Source organism: Vidua macroura, chromosome 6 (assembly GCF_024509145.1).
Source record: "Vidua macroura isolate BioBank_ID:100142 chromosome 6, ASM2450914v1, whole genome shotgun sequence".
In the NCBI taxonomy this organism is placed as follows: Eukaryota; Metazoa; Chordata; class Aves; order Passeriformes; family Viduidae; genus Vidua; species Vidua macroura.
The window spans coordinates 11812940-11827353 of record NC_071576.1 but is presented as its reverse complement, the minus strand read 5'-3'; the positions used below and the strand labels follow the sequence as shown (position 1 = coordinate 11827353).

Genomic DNA, 14414 nt, shown 5'->3' with positions numbered 1-14414 from the left:
GACCTTATAGTAGCTATGTATTTTAGAAGCATTTCCTTTCTCTGAGCCCTGGAAGAATTTCGTAAGATGTTCAGCACAAGCCAGCACAGTCACCCTTCATTTTGGCTGATCTACATTGGCTTTTCAGACAGGATACAATATATATTCCAACCACTTATTCTACCTGAAATTTTAGTATTCCTTGAAATACCAAAGAGAACAAAAGGTTGAGACTTGTATCCTTTAACACGGCAGTAAGGACCTTATTGTGTTCATTAAAGTAAATATGACTACAGATGGTTTTTTTTTGCTTTTTAATTTGGATTTCTAAGCTTACACAGATGTACTGTCAGAGAAAGACTACAACTGTAGCTGTCTCAAACTGGTAATACTTTTAAAGGAGCTGAAGTTCAAGATATGGTGAATGGTCAAACTGCATTGAACAATGCATTTACATGTGTCAGCTCTATTTACATAGAGCAAAGGTGCTGTTAGCTCTGGTGAAAAGATGTACAGCAGTCAAAGCTTACATCTGAATGTACTCATTAAAGTTTCTAAATGTATCCATTAAATGATTTTTGAGATTTACATATTTTACCTTTTATTGATATTCTGCTTTGATGCAACTTAATGTTTGGTAAGCATTCAGGAACTGGTTCCTTACTGTGGCCATACCGAAATGTGAGGGACTTTGCGAGTGGAGATCACTAAGAATGTTTTTTAGACTTTATTAAAAAATAGAGGAATAATTTACTCAGCTGTTGGATAAAGTCTCTTTTTGATCTCTTGTCTATTGATGTTCACGTGCCCAGTGTCACAAGCTAGTGAGGTTTGTTGGAGTTTTGGCAAGAGCTATTTGTGATCACTGCCAGAACAGCAAGTCCTGATGAAGCACCACACAGTAATCTAGAGAGGGGATAAATGGAAGGTGACAGGGCTGTGGCTCTGATCCTAAAACATTATTTGAAGCTCTTAGACCTCCATAAATGCAAATCCACTGATTATGTTAAACCAGGAGGGAAAGAGAGGAAGGGCATCAGGTAGAATATGACTGGACAGCCACAGAACAGACTTTGAAGAAAAGATTAGTTACAGATATAGAAATAAAAGATATTTAAAAATATCATATTATTTAAGGAATGGTTGATTGTGTGAAGTTTACTTGATGTCACTTTATAATGTTGGACTTGGATAAAGCAAAAAGAGAAGCTGGGGAAGGCAGGAATTAACCTAGGTACTGTATAATGAGAAAACTGGCTAAAAAAGGAAACCGGCTTAGAGGAATTTAATGAAGAGCTTCAGGCATGAGACTAAATAGAGACAAAATTTGTTTTTTTATCTTTGTAAACTGTTTGTTACAGAAAATCTTGTGCTAGCATAATCAATAAAAAAAGCAGTACAATATTATGCAGGAAAAATAGCAACAACTTACTAGAAATTGAAAGAGTACAAAGAAATAGAAAGGTTTAACCATTTGGGATTAATAACAAAATTTTGTCATGGAAATGTTGAAAAAAGATTAGTATAAATTCAAGGCTAATTTAAGGAAAACATAAATTTGAAGATTTACACAAAATTTCCCATTTTTAAAATTGAGATCTTACAAGATATAGAACAAATTAAGTAGCAAAAAATGGTGGAAGCTCCTATTTCAAGCTTTTAAAATAAGTCTTGAAATGAACTGTAAAATTTTTATTAACAACAGAGCTCAAGGTAGAGTAACAACAGGTTTTTTCCATACCCCCAACTTTGTTTATTACTCTGAACATTACTTAGCTACAAAATTGCAACTATCATCTACAACTTTATGCTTAAAAAGAAAAAAATTAAAGAGATGCTTTTTATGTTGGTGAGCTATTTCTCCATACTTGAGTTTATAAAGAAATAAGCACAAGCTGTTAAAGCACAGTTAAAAAAATTAATAGGTGCAAATGCACCACATTTGTTTCCTTGGAAACATTCTATTGCAATTTCTTTCAGATGAGATGCAGTCATTTTAAGTAGCATGTATTTAGGAGACCCTAATGAATTTGTCTCTGGATAGCCTATAAATATGAAAAAAGGCTGTAGAAAGTGGTGGAGCTGCTTGCACTTCTGGTTTCTATAGAAACAGCCAATACATTGTCATGTACTGGTGGTATTAGGAAGAACAAGGTAATTAAAATAAGATGATTTATGCAGTGCTTTAGAAAATTCAAGTTATTCTTCTCAGAGAAATTGTTCTTGAATCCATGGACAAATGTTCAAAGAAATATGGTGGGGCTATATTTGCACTTGAATAATGGCATGTGATTTTAAATGTTAACATTCAGGGGTCCTTTCTGAGTGTGAAGGCACGTGTTATGTGTCTGTGCCTGAGGTGAGCAGTCTGCTGTGTTTATTTGGGAGCCTCATATGGTGGCATTGCAGATGAAAATCCTACACCTGTCTGTGGATCATCCATCACTCCTGTGCTCCCAGAGGGACTGAAACGAGCCAGAAACAAAGCATTCCTTCTTTTGGGGTGGGAGTGCTCATGTGAGAGGCTGTCAGGGAATGGCTGTTCCAGTTTCAGTCCATTTCTAGACACGTTTTACACCCCCAGCAGTGACCAATACACTTTTGAAGAACAAGAATAGAAAAGCACAACAAATGTCTTTATCACAATTCCCAGCAATGGTTACTTATACCTCTCTAACTTAGAGTTTGGGTGCTTCATGTCTCTTTGTCCTTCTCGGATCACTTTGAGTTTTCACACTGTGGAATTGGTTGTTTTTGATTTTTTTACATCTGCAACTTCCTTTAGTAAGGAATTCAGTTTAAATATGTAGTGTTTGAAGAAGCATCTCGCTCTGTGAGTTTTGGAGCTGCCTTCTGCTCATTTGCCATCTGAATTCCTATAATGGAGGAAACCACTCGCCTTCTCCATGCTACTCAGACTTTATTTCCAATTCTTTCAGATTCTCCTCAGTCATCTCATTTCTGTACTAAGAATTCCTTGTTTTTGTATTAAAAACTTTCTGTGAGTTCCTCACAGAAAAGCCATTCTGTATCTTCCTGTATCTTTCCTGTGTGTGGATTTCACTTCTAATTCTATTTGAGATGGGAAGATAATTTTAAATAATAAAATCTGATGGGAAAATAATTTTTTCTTATAAATGGTTGATTATTTCCATCACGAGATTCTTGTGCCTTTTCAAGTGATCTAAAATTGACTTTAAAAAAGCCAGTGTACATTGTTCATCTCTGAAATCTTAGAGATCAATACCAGATTAAGGTTAACCTTTTCTTCATCTTAAATAGTCATTCTTTCCTTTTAATTATTCTCAAGATCTCTTAATAATGTTGAGCTTTATCTCTGAAAACAGCTGTTAGAAACAGGAAAAAAAATTAAATAGTAAAGAAAAGTAGGGTTTTTTAATTGCATGAAGATAAATACAATAGATTGACACAAATGGTTTGCATTACAGTAGATAAAAACCCCTTATATTTTGTGAAAAAAGAAGCTTTTCTTTAAGTTAAAATTTACTTTTTGTTACTGTTAATGGTGTAGTATTGTTTCACAGAGGAAATTTAGTCAGTCTCCCATTGAACTAATTACCCAGCATGTCAGTAGGAAGAGGCAGGTCCATGCCAAATCACATAATCTAAAAAGATAGGAGAAGAAATGAAAGAAAAAATGTGCCACATTTTACAGGTTGGAAGCCATGGATCTCACTGAAAAGGGGATTTTCCTGATGACCAGCCATATTGCCTGTAGTCCTAATAGATTTGTTTTGAGACCTCCTCTCCTGATGGCCCAGGACAATGGCTATAGAAACACATTTCTTTCTTTCTCATTACCAGCATAAAATTGGAGGTGCTTTTTGTAAAGTGCATTGCACACAGCATAGAGCAGCACAGAGTTGGGGCAAAAAGCAGCTTCTGAATTGCTCGTGTGGAGGCTTTGAGATTTCTTGACAAACAGAATGCCAGTGTGTGCATGGTATGTGCTTAATGCAGAGAAGCATTATAGAACACCCATCTGAAATATATGCCTTGAATTCAGCATCACAGCTTGCTTTTCAAATCACCAGAACCATAAGAATCTGTTTGAAACTGATTTAATTTGCTTAAATTACCTTTGTTTTTGAATTCCTGCAGCCATGGACTCCTGCCTTATTGAAGAAGCTTTGTTATTATGTTGGATTTTGTTGACACCAGAAACGATTAGGCCTTCCTTTGAAATTAATTCTTTTATGTCATAAAATTCTTAGATTGAAGAAGTGAACTGTGGTTTTCCAGTGCTGATGGGTGATAAATCTGCAAGTAGGAAAAGAGCAGAAGTTGTTATTAACAAACTAAAGCCAGCAGGGTAGGCAAACTGGTGCTTTCCCCAGACAAGTTCCTCAGGCATGTGATGAATTAATTACCTAAGGTAGAACAAAGCAGGTTTAATTATGAGTGCTTTCCTGAGCAGGAATGTTGCAATTAGTTATTTTTGAAAGCTGTCTTTATGGGGAGATTGAAATAGTATGTATATCAAGTTCCCAGCTACTATTCAAAGTGTTAATTTACTGTTCCCTAAGTCAGTTCCTACTGTGTGGTTTCAAGATAAAACAGCATAATTTTTCTGAGGTATGTATCAAGCATTTAGAAAAAGAAGGTCTTTTGTACTAATTTTGATAGACAGTTCCCTGTTACAAAGCTAAGATACACAGGTAATTTGGTTAAATATCCTATTAAATAACAGACAAACAAATATTGTTTAATGATTAGTGGTGAAAATGTTTAAATTGATAGTGGCAGTTTTTGTAAGTCCCCGACAGGTTTTCAGCAAACATTAAAAGTATTTGCACATTACCAACTTCACATTATCTTCTTTTTCCTTACTGAGAGATGTCTGTTGCTCCAAAAACTGTTAAAAGCAAGTCCAAAACCTAAACCCTTTACAATGCTGGACACAACATCTGGATGGATATGTACCCACATTTCACAAGTTTGGGGCTTTTTTAGATGATGAAGATGTAAACAGTCTTGTATGTCTGTGATTTTCATCTTTATTTAAAATAAGAATCTATTAAAAATCACTACTGTGAATATCCATTTGCAAGTTGTCATTTATTGCTCTACTTTGTTGTTCTTCATTTCCCAGCACTAACTGGCCTTTGTTTCTGGCTCTTTGTCCCCGTTTCTACTTGTGCTGCTCCATGCTCTTGCTCCTGCTGACTCTCTGGTTGGACTTATTACTTCTGAGGAGGTGCCTGCTGCTAAGTAGCTGCCTCCTCAGTCTGTCAGGGTGGTTCTGCCTTTTGTGTCCACTCCCCTCAAATTGATTTCATTCTTCTGCAGTTCCTACAGCTGTCAGGTTTCTGTATGGTTTTCCATTTCTCATTCCAGGCAGCTATTATATTTTGTGGGTTATTTTTTTTTTTTCAGTTTGGGTTTTTATTTTTCATTTTTGCTTGTACAAAATAGCTTCATTTTCTACTTTACTAATGAACTGTAGACTTCCTTTTATAACTCTGTGAAGAAATATGCATGGTGATTTCTCCATAGAGAAAGTGGTGGATATAAATATGGAAATATTCCTTTTGGCTTTACAAAGTTTAATTGCTTTGTGTATTATGCAGATTCTGAGTCTGTAAAATCTGATGAGAGCAAGTAACGCATTTGTATATTCACTATCTTAAAAAAGCAGGCAGATTGCTGAGAAATGTGCAACTTTTGAGTGTGCAGGTTTACATCTTGTTGCTGTTATTACAGGCTGTGTAGGGTGCTTGCATGGCTAAGGTTCTTCACCGAATGCAAACATGATGTGTCTAAACTGTGTATTTCACAAAACCTGTGAAAACAACTGGAGCAGCTGCTGCTGCCATCCTTCTACATACTGAGATCACAGGAAGCAGAGCTGGAAGGGGCCTCAGGACATCCACAAGTAGATCCACCCTAAAGCAGGATCAGCTTGCTGAACATTTTCCCAACAGTCATAGATTTTTGAGTTTGAGGCAAGAAATCAAGAAGTTTTCATGCTGTGTTTGGTACTTGACATGATTTTTTTCTTTTATTGCTGAAAGTGTAAACCAGGGGTATAATTTAAGATATTTCATTGTGACACCTGAAAATTGTTTGTTTGATGTGGTTATAAAAAAAAAAGTATCTGCAAATGGTCTGGGCCCTGAAGTCAGTAGTCATTAGGTCCATAAGAGGTATCAGGTAGACACTGAAATGCCTCACAAAGTTGGGAGTCATTTCAGGATAATGCTTCACTTTCTCCATTCTATTGGTATTCTAGTGACATTAGAAGAAGGACTAACCTCTGAATACACTTTGGAAGTGCAGGCAGCTATGTTTTTAGCTATCTTGGAGAGAGAGAGATTCAGATATTAATAACTAGGAGTCTATCCATGTCCTAGTTTCAAGGATCACCATATTCAGAGAGATGGTTTGCTTTGATCTGGCCACTTGCCTTGAAGTTTCTCTTCACTGGAGGCAATCAGAGAAAAAAGAAAGCAAAAGTATTGATTTGCAAAATTCAAATTAGACAACATAGATACAGAATTTCATGAAGAAAAATGGAAAGAAAGGACATTCAAATTGTTCATGTGTTCCTTAGAATAATTAAAGATCTCTTACTTTTTAAGATCCAGCTTACAGGCTGTTAAAATATTCAGAATCCTGTGGCAGATACCTATTTCTGCATGGATCTAACCCACTTTTTCTGTACAATCAAAATCTCCCCAGGTGAAACTTGCACCAATTACTCCTCCTCTTTTCCACACAACTCTTTGTAAGAAGGGAGTTTCCATCATCTTCATAGCTACCCTTTAAATATTGAAACTTGGTCTCCCCTAAACCCTTTTTTCTCAAGGCTGAGCAAGCTCAGTTCTTTCTGAGCTTTCATACTTTCCCTATGCAGCAGCTTCCCAGTCTTTTGGGCATCTTCACTGCCCTTCTCTGGTCTCTCTTCAGCCCGTCCCCATGTCGTTTGTATAGCGTGGGCAAAACTGAGCACGGTGTCCCAGGTGTGACTTGGAAAGAGCTGAGAGTAGGACAATGACAATCTCTGCTAGTGATGCCCTTGTTGATGTGCCCCAGCACCCAGCTGGATTTCTTTGCTGCAGCTGCATGCTGTTCACCCATGTTGAGCTTGTTGTCCATGAGGACCCTCAGGTCCCATTCCCTTTCTGGCTGGGCACACAGCTCCAGCTCCTCCTGGTTGTTCCCAGGCTGTTTGTGCAGACACCTGAGGTGGCTGCTCTGCTGGCTTTCATTTTGGGAGGCAGCTAAGGAAGGTTTGTTGCTACTCTGGTTGGCCTGGCTTGTCCCCAGCTGGTTACAATGATGTGTTTAGTGTTCCCACCTTGGACACCCCAAACTCCCTGAGTCCTTCATTTTAAAGCCTGGCTCACTGAGTGGGACAGCTTGCTGCCAAGGATTCTTTTGCCTCTTCTAGGGAATCCAGAAGAGTTCATAATATTGAAGGGAGTTTGTGTAGACCCAGCTTCACATTGTGTTGTCTAAGCTCTTTCTGGATCTTACTTTAATTCCTTGATAATTTACAACAGACTCTTACGTATATATAAATATAATATAGAAATTGTACAAACTGATGCTTTTAAAAATATAATTTAATTTTCCTGTATATTGATTCTTTATATTCATTGACCAAGCTATTGAAAAACACTATTATGTCAACATTTTAAATGGAGTTACCTTTTGATGTTTAAAACAAATATGTAATTTAATGGAGTTTATTATTAATACAAAGAGGGAAAACATAGGTTATCATGTTCTAATCTGTCAAAAAGTAACAAACTCTTTTGTCCACTAGGTTTTGAGAGTGTACAAAGCTGCAGTACAACAGACTTTGGATATACTCTTCCTCCCTGAAGGAAGAGAATTTCTTACAAGCACGGATGCAGTGAGCCGAGACTCAGCTGATCGCACCATTGTTGCATGGGACTTCCAAAGTGCTGCAAAAATCTCCAATCAGATTTTTCATGTAAGATAAACAACTACTGTTCTTTGGGTCATGATTTAATATTTCATACTCGTCAGTGTAGGAAAAAAAGATTTGATTTTCAATAAGGTCTTGTGATGTATAAGATGCCTTTCATGTAAGTTGATGACTTTGTTTTCATACTTAACACTTAATTGTTATTAAAAAATAACCTTGAAGACTGAGAGGTCTCCTTGTGTTTAAAATATTTACATTTCAGTGCTAATTCATTGACATCTAAGCTATATTTAGGTAAGGACTCTGCAGTGTCATTGTGGTTTGCCAGTGGTGCATGGCAGTAGCTGCAATAGTGCAATGTTTATTTTCCCACACTTTTTCATACATTTGTCATCAGCTGCAATGAGGGCTATTGACAAATTAAGTTTAATATTCACAAAGTAATAGCAACCTGATTTGTGCATATAGATACCTAATACAGAATAGTCACAGAGGCAAAATTTGCATTTATCAGTGCAGGTGCAGTATTTCTCAGTCATCTAACCAAGCAAGACATTTAATGGACTAAATTGTCTAGGAAGGCTGACAGCTTCAAAGGAGATTACCAAGGCAGTTAATGGAAAATTTTAACTCTCTGGGTGTTTTTTGAAAACCCAAGTCTAATATCCTATATAATATTATATGATTGGATTGTGCATAGATGCTTTTTGGCTGAAATGAACAGTACTCTGCTGACAAGAGCACATAGTTGATGATTTAATAGGATTTTTTAATTTCCAGAATTGTGTCTTTGTAGAATATTGGATCTATCAATACCTTGGATAGACAATAGGAAAGGGAAAAAAAATAACAGTGAATATATAAATTACAGACCAGAAGGGTTCAGCATCAAGGAGTAACAGACAAACATGAGTACAGCATCTCTGAAATGGACTTTCTCCCCCTCCTCCCCTACCTTTCTGCACTGTGAATAAACAAAATGTGGTGATGACTTTGCAAACTCTGCTTCACTTTTCTGAATTTCACCTTTGAAACCTTTGAGGTGGGAGTGAAACCCACAGCTCTCCAAACAGATTAGATTTCAACAGGACTTGATCTATTGCTTGCCTGCATTAACATGAATAGTTAACAGCTCTAAAATAACCCATTACTACAACATCCCCAGCATGACAGCAGCATGCTCCTGCAGGTTGTGTTGTGCTTTCTAGTCCCATACTTCCAGACCCAGTTTCTCTGCAGAAACACACAGTTGCCCAATACTTTACAGTACCCAGAACTTCCTTCCCAGTCCTTCACTTCCAAACCACACAACAAAACCAATCTGATGTTCTTCCTGCTCTACTACACAGCCCATGGTCACTGTTATCCTGGTGTTATTCATATACAAATGCATCCTACAGCCAAAGCTCTCATGGCATCAAAACTCAGCAGTCTTTAGGTCAGGCTGAAACTAGAAGAGGTTTGGACCTGGTGGAAGCCTTGTGAGAGCAGTTGATTTCTGAAGGAGTCACCATGCAGAGTTTTGAAAGTAATCTTAATTTAGTCTTAAATAGGAACTGTACAGTAAAGCCAAGTCTTACTAATTACTGCAGATATTTATGAGTTTGCAGCCAGCAGCAGCCCACATCACTGTCATAAGGAGGCTAATAATGATCCTTTATTTTTTTTATTCTTTTTTTTAATAAGAGTGGGATGGGGAAAAGTGTCTGTTTTAATCAGAAGTTTTCTGTTACTGTCAGTCTGGCCAGACCTGGAAGGATGGAGGATTTGAGAACTGTACAAAGTAACATGGAAAGCACAGTATGGCTGTGGAGGAAGGGATATGGGAGAAGAAGATTCACTTCCACATCTAAACTTTGGGTTTCCTTGGGCAGGAAGAGGATGATGGAGAGCCATCTGGTTGGAATTACCTTTCTGCAGCTGTTCTGCAGTATAATTATGGCTCAGATGGATAGGGGATTTTGGTCAATATCTAGGAAAATAAGGTAGATGTTTGATTTAGCATTTGTCCTGATGTAAGATTTCTAGTGGTTTGTAGTGAGTTAAGTATCTTTATATAATGTATATATGGAGATGACTTGTCCTTACCTTGTCCTTCGTGGACTCTTAACTATGTCAAGAGATAACTTGAATCATTTGAACTAATCTTCCATTTGATACAACAAAACTTGCTTTAAAATCATTTTCAGGAACGTTACACTTGCCCAAGTCTGACCCTGCACCCAAAGGAGTCTGTGTTTGTTGCTCAGACCAACGGGAACTACATGGCTTTGTTTTCTGCCCAGCGACCCTACCGAATCAACAAAAAGAAAAGATACGAAGGACACAAGGTATCCTTCCCCACCAGGAACTCAGTATCCAAGTTTAAAAGGATGATTGATAGCAAAGCACCTCTACTTTTAAATATGTCTGCTAATAGAGTTTTATTATAAATCAGTGATAGATATTAATTGGCTTCATTTGCTTTCCCATGTGCCAGTCTATTTTGAATCATATGCACTCTGAAGAAAATAGTTTTTAGAAGACTTTATGAATGCTTAATGGCTTGATTAAATAAGTTTTTGATATAGCTGTGTCTTACTTAATAAAGACCTGGAGAAATCTTTAGTGTATATTTATTTAAAGATATGTGGGTTTTGAACTATATTGATTTTCAGTATTCCACAATGAACTTTTCTAATCAGCACTGTTATTGTTTTTCACAGGTGGAAGGATTTGCAGTGGGCTGTGAATTTTCTCCAGATGGAACACTTTTGGTGACAGGAAGTTCAGATGGCAAAGTGTTTTTCTACAACTATCATACTTCAAGGATTATTCGCACTTTGTCTGCACATAAAGAAGCTTGTGTGAGTGCAATATTTCACCCAGTCTTGCCATCACTTCTTGCAACATGTGATTGGGCTGGAGAAATCAAGATCTGGCAATAACAGGCAGAGTTACTTTTTAGGATGTCTCTCTCCTGTTAGTCTGTCAAAGGCTTAGGAAATAAGCCAGAGTATGGAATGTGAAATTCTGTTGGGATGTGTTGTAAGCAGGAGAGAGACTGTTGTCTTTTCTTCTATGACCTCTATGTTTATGCTTTCATAATGCAGTTAAGATGTTTTTGTGTTGAGCAAAGAAGTGGTCCTATTCTCTCCCTCAACCCTGGAGACAATTTTCTAACCCTTTTGTGTCAATCTTCTGGTGCTCATCCAGTCCCATTCTGCTTTGAGCAAGAACCTAAATTTAAGAAAATTATTGCACTTTTTATGCATCTTTTCAATGCAGCTTTCCTCGACTAGGGTTTATCACAGAATCATAGAATCATTTAGGTTGGAAAAGACCTTTAAAATGATTAAGTCCAAGCTTTAACCCAGTACAGCCAAGTCTACCACTAAACCATGTCCCACAGTGCCACATCTGCAAATCTTTTAGATACCTCCAAGGATGGTGGTTCCACCACTTCCCTGGGCAGCCTGTTCCAACCCTTTGGCTGAAGAAATTTTTTCTATTATCCAATCTAAACCTCTTCTGTCAGGAGGAGACTGTTTCTGCTTGTGCTCACCAAAAGTTGAGGACATACTATTTAACAGATGATGATGTTCACCTCAAGTTAATCTATTCCATCTTCCTGAGATGTTTTTTCACACTTTTTTGAACTGGTTTAGCTCCCTGACCTGATCACTGGAGGGTTAGAGAAGCAATACTGTAGTTCAAGGCAAATCAGCTTCTATGCACAAGAAGGGGGAAGGTCACAGAGCAGGTGGGACTGCTTCTTCTGAAAATGGATGGTCTGTTATCAGCTCAACTTACTGTAAAATGCCTTCTGAGAGTTCCAGGGAAAGGTGTGACAGATAGCTGGAACCTAATTTTGAAGTAAATACATTTGTGTTTTTGAAATCCTGATGTTTAAACTTGAGTTTTAAACTTGCTTTTATGACTGTATTAAAAAATGAAACTATGTCTAAATATTTTTAAGGAAAAAATAAACTTTTTTTTAATACATGCTATCTCTGTTTACTACTTTACTCCTATTATTCTTGACAATATAGTACACAATGCTTGGGGGTGAAAACAATTAACATTAATTTATTGCAAACACATATGCATTTCTCCATAGTTCTTGTTGCTTGGACACAGAAAATTATCATCATGCTATTCAGTGCAGGGGAAGTTCTTCAGCACTCAAACAGGAGTTGGGCTATTCTTCAGTAGATATAAAGTTCATTAGGCCATTACTATGTATTTACATATATAAAGATTGTTTGTAAGTGTTTATGTTCCCTGCAATTGTATTACTTGGTTCTGGAAAATATTTTATATGCGTATGTGTGTATATGTATGAAAAATAATATGTCTGTGCATCACATAAACCATATGTACTCCTAATCATGACTCCCTATAAATGTGTATTATCTTGTAGTGAGTGCTGTAAGCTTGTCTTGTCTTTGGTCTAGTTAGTCTGTAAAGGTGTTTTAATATACAGAGGTTAATTGGGCTGAGTAAATTGTCATGGAATCCAGAAACCATGTATAGTAGCAACTTTTCCTCTGTAGAATATTCTTATTCTTCTGATTTTTCATATTGGGCACAAATGCAAGGGGTTTCTATCCACTTTTTTGCATGCTCAGTAAAAAAAGCTTTTTCAGAGAAAAATTTTCAGAACACCCTTGCAAACAGCAGATTTTAATTAATGAATGAGCAAAATGTACTCCATTGGTTTGTAGTTTATGCCTGTAGTAAGAAATAAGCCTATACCAAGGCTGTGGGTCCAGTTATATTGTTTGAAGTCTGGACCAAGATATTGTGGCTGCATGGTTTTAATCACCTTACCAATAGCTATGACAGGTTTTAACACAGGGCATTAAATTTAAGTGAGTGTAAAAATGAAAGAGCAACTTTTTCTTTGTTCCCCAGATTGCCCTTTATTTCTTTCTTCCTTGTTCAACAATGGGCTGTTTAACAGGAGCATGAGGTTTTGCACTTTTCTTCACTGTACCTCTAGTATACAGCTGTACCTTTAAATAGAAACTTGTTCAGTGGTTTTGAGTTACTCCTAATTCAAGCTGTGGGATCCTCATAAAAGTCAGGAGGAGGTCAGCTGGAAGTGAAGTAGCCCTTGCCTGTTGCTAGGCAGGCTCAATCCCAACTGCACAGCATTTTCCAAGGGGGTGGCTCTGTGTTCTTCCCTCCTGGTGTTTTAATACAAAATGTACTGTTACCACTTAAAAACTTTGGGCAGCCAGGTGTGTCTTCTATGAATGATGGGCAGCACTGTAATTGTTCCTGTTACAACCTGTTATCTGTCTCCATAGGAGATTATCTGTTATTTTGTTAAATACAGCCTTGAGAAAGGCCTCTAAAATAAATGTGAGCTCATGGTAGAAATGCCTTCTTGGAAGAGGCCTCAGCTGATGTGAACACTTCTCTCTATGTGAGTGAGCTCTCAGCAAGCTCAGCCACAGTGAGAGCACGTCTGGATACAGGGAAGGTCCTGAGAAAACAGTCCTTGGGAGTCATTGCTGAGAAAAGTAACTGCATTTTGTTCAATTACCCATGTTGCTTAAGTTTAACTTGTGTGCTGAGGCATGATTCTGGTGTCTAGAATTTATCCCTCCTGAAATTATCTTGCAGGTATAAATTGTAGACTATCTGAGGGGTGGAGAGGGAGGGAAAAGCTTAAATTTGATTAAAGGTAGTACAGAAAATAAAAGAAACTTGAAACTGTATAATCTTAAAGAATATTGAAGTTAGAATTGCATTTGTGTCAGATTTCAATTTCTTAATTACTTAGAAGACCCAGTAAAAGATTTTGTAATGCAATGAAATTATTTTCACAGTATTACTTTGTTAAAATCTCTTTCTAATATAAAACTGATTAAGATACAGACTGAAATTTAGTCATTGAAAATACTTCAGAAGAGTGGTGTCAATTAAGTTTTCATTATGATTCAAACACAAATTCTTCCTTGTTATCTTATATAATGAACTGTAATCAAAAAATATCCACATTATTCCATCACTCTGCAATTACCAAATACTATTTCGCCTGCAAACAAGGATTATTATGGTCAGATGAAGTTTTTAGAATGTAATAAATTGTTGGTTAATTAATTTTATTCATAAAATTGTAATGTATAAATTTTTGCATCTTGCTTTAGGAGAAATTCTTTTAGATTTATATAGAGGTCTCTAGGGCATCATATATTAGAACCAAGGCAGAGTTTTCCAGCATTTTGAAATGGTCTAGACTGTGTAAATAAACAAGCCAGATTAATTTTAATCTATTTTTTACTGTACCAAAAAGTAGTAATGCCAGTCTCTACCACTTTATTATTTGCTACTGGAGCATTATTAATTTGGGGTGTCAGAGGATGCAAGCTATTCAACCGTCTTTATCTCAAAAACCTGCTAATTAGCAGACAGTTATTAGATTCATTGTGTTCACTCAGCTGAAATACTGTTGGTGAGTCACTGTATTTCAGCTATTGGCTTCATCATAAAAATAAGGTATGGCATTACAATGGGATTACTTGTT

General features: G+C 36.8%; 1 protein-coding gene across 2 annotated transcripts in view; it reads left to right on the top strand.

Annotated features, from left to right (window-relative positions):
* Nucleotides 1-11853, top strand: part of WDR25 (WD repeat domain 25) — a 59798-nt gene extending 47945 nt beyond the window's left edge. For both annotated transcript variants that reach the window (XM_053980017.1, XM_053980014.1), the window contains exons 5-7: nucleotides 7772-7942; nucleotides 10087-10227; nucleotides 10603-11853. In XM_053980017.1, the coding sequence (XP_053835992.1) occupies nucleotides 7772-7942; nucleotides 10087-10227; nucleotides 10603-10824 (534 nt within the window). In that variant the 3' untranslated portion in view covers nucleotides 10825-11853. The remainder of the gene's footprint in view (nucleotides 1-7771; nucleotides 7943-10086; nucleotides 10228-10602) is intronic.
* The last annotated feature ends 2561 nt before the right edge of the window (nucleotides 11854-14414 follow it).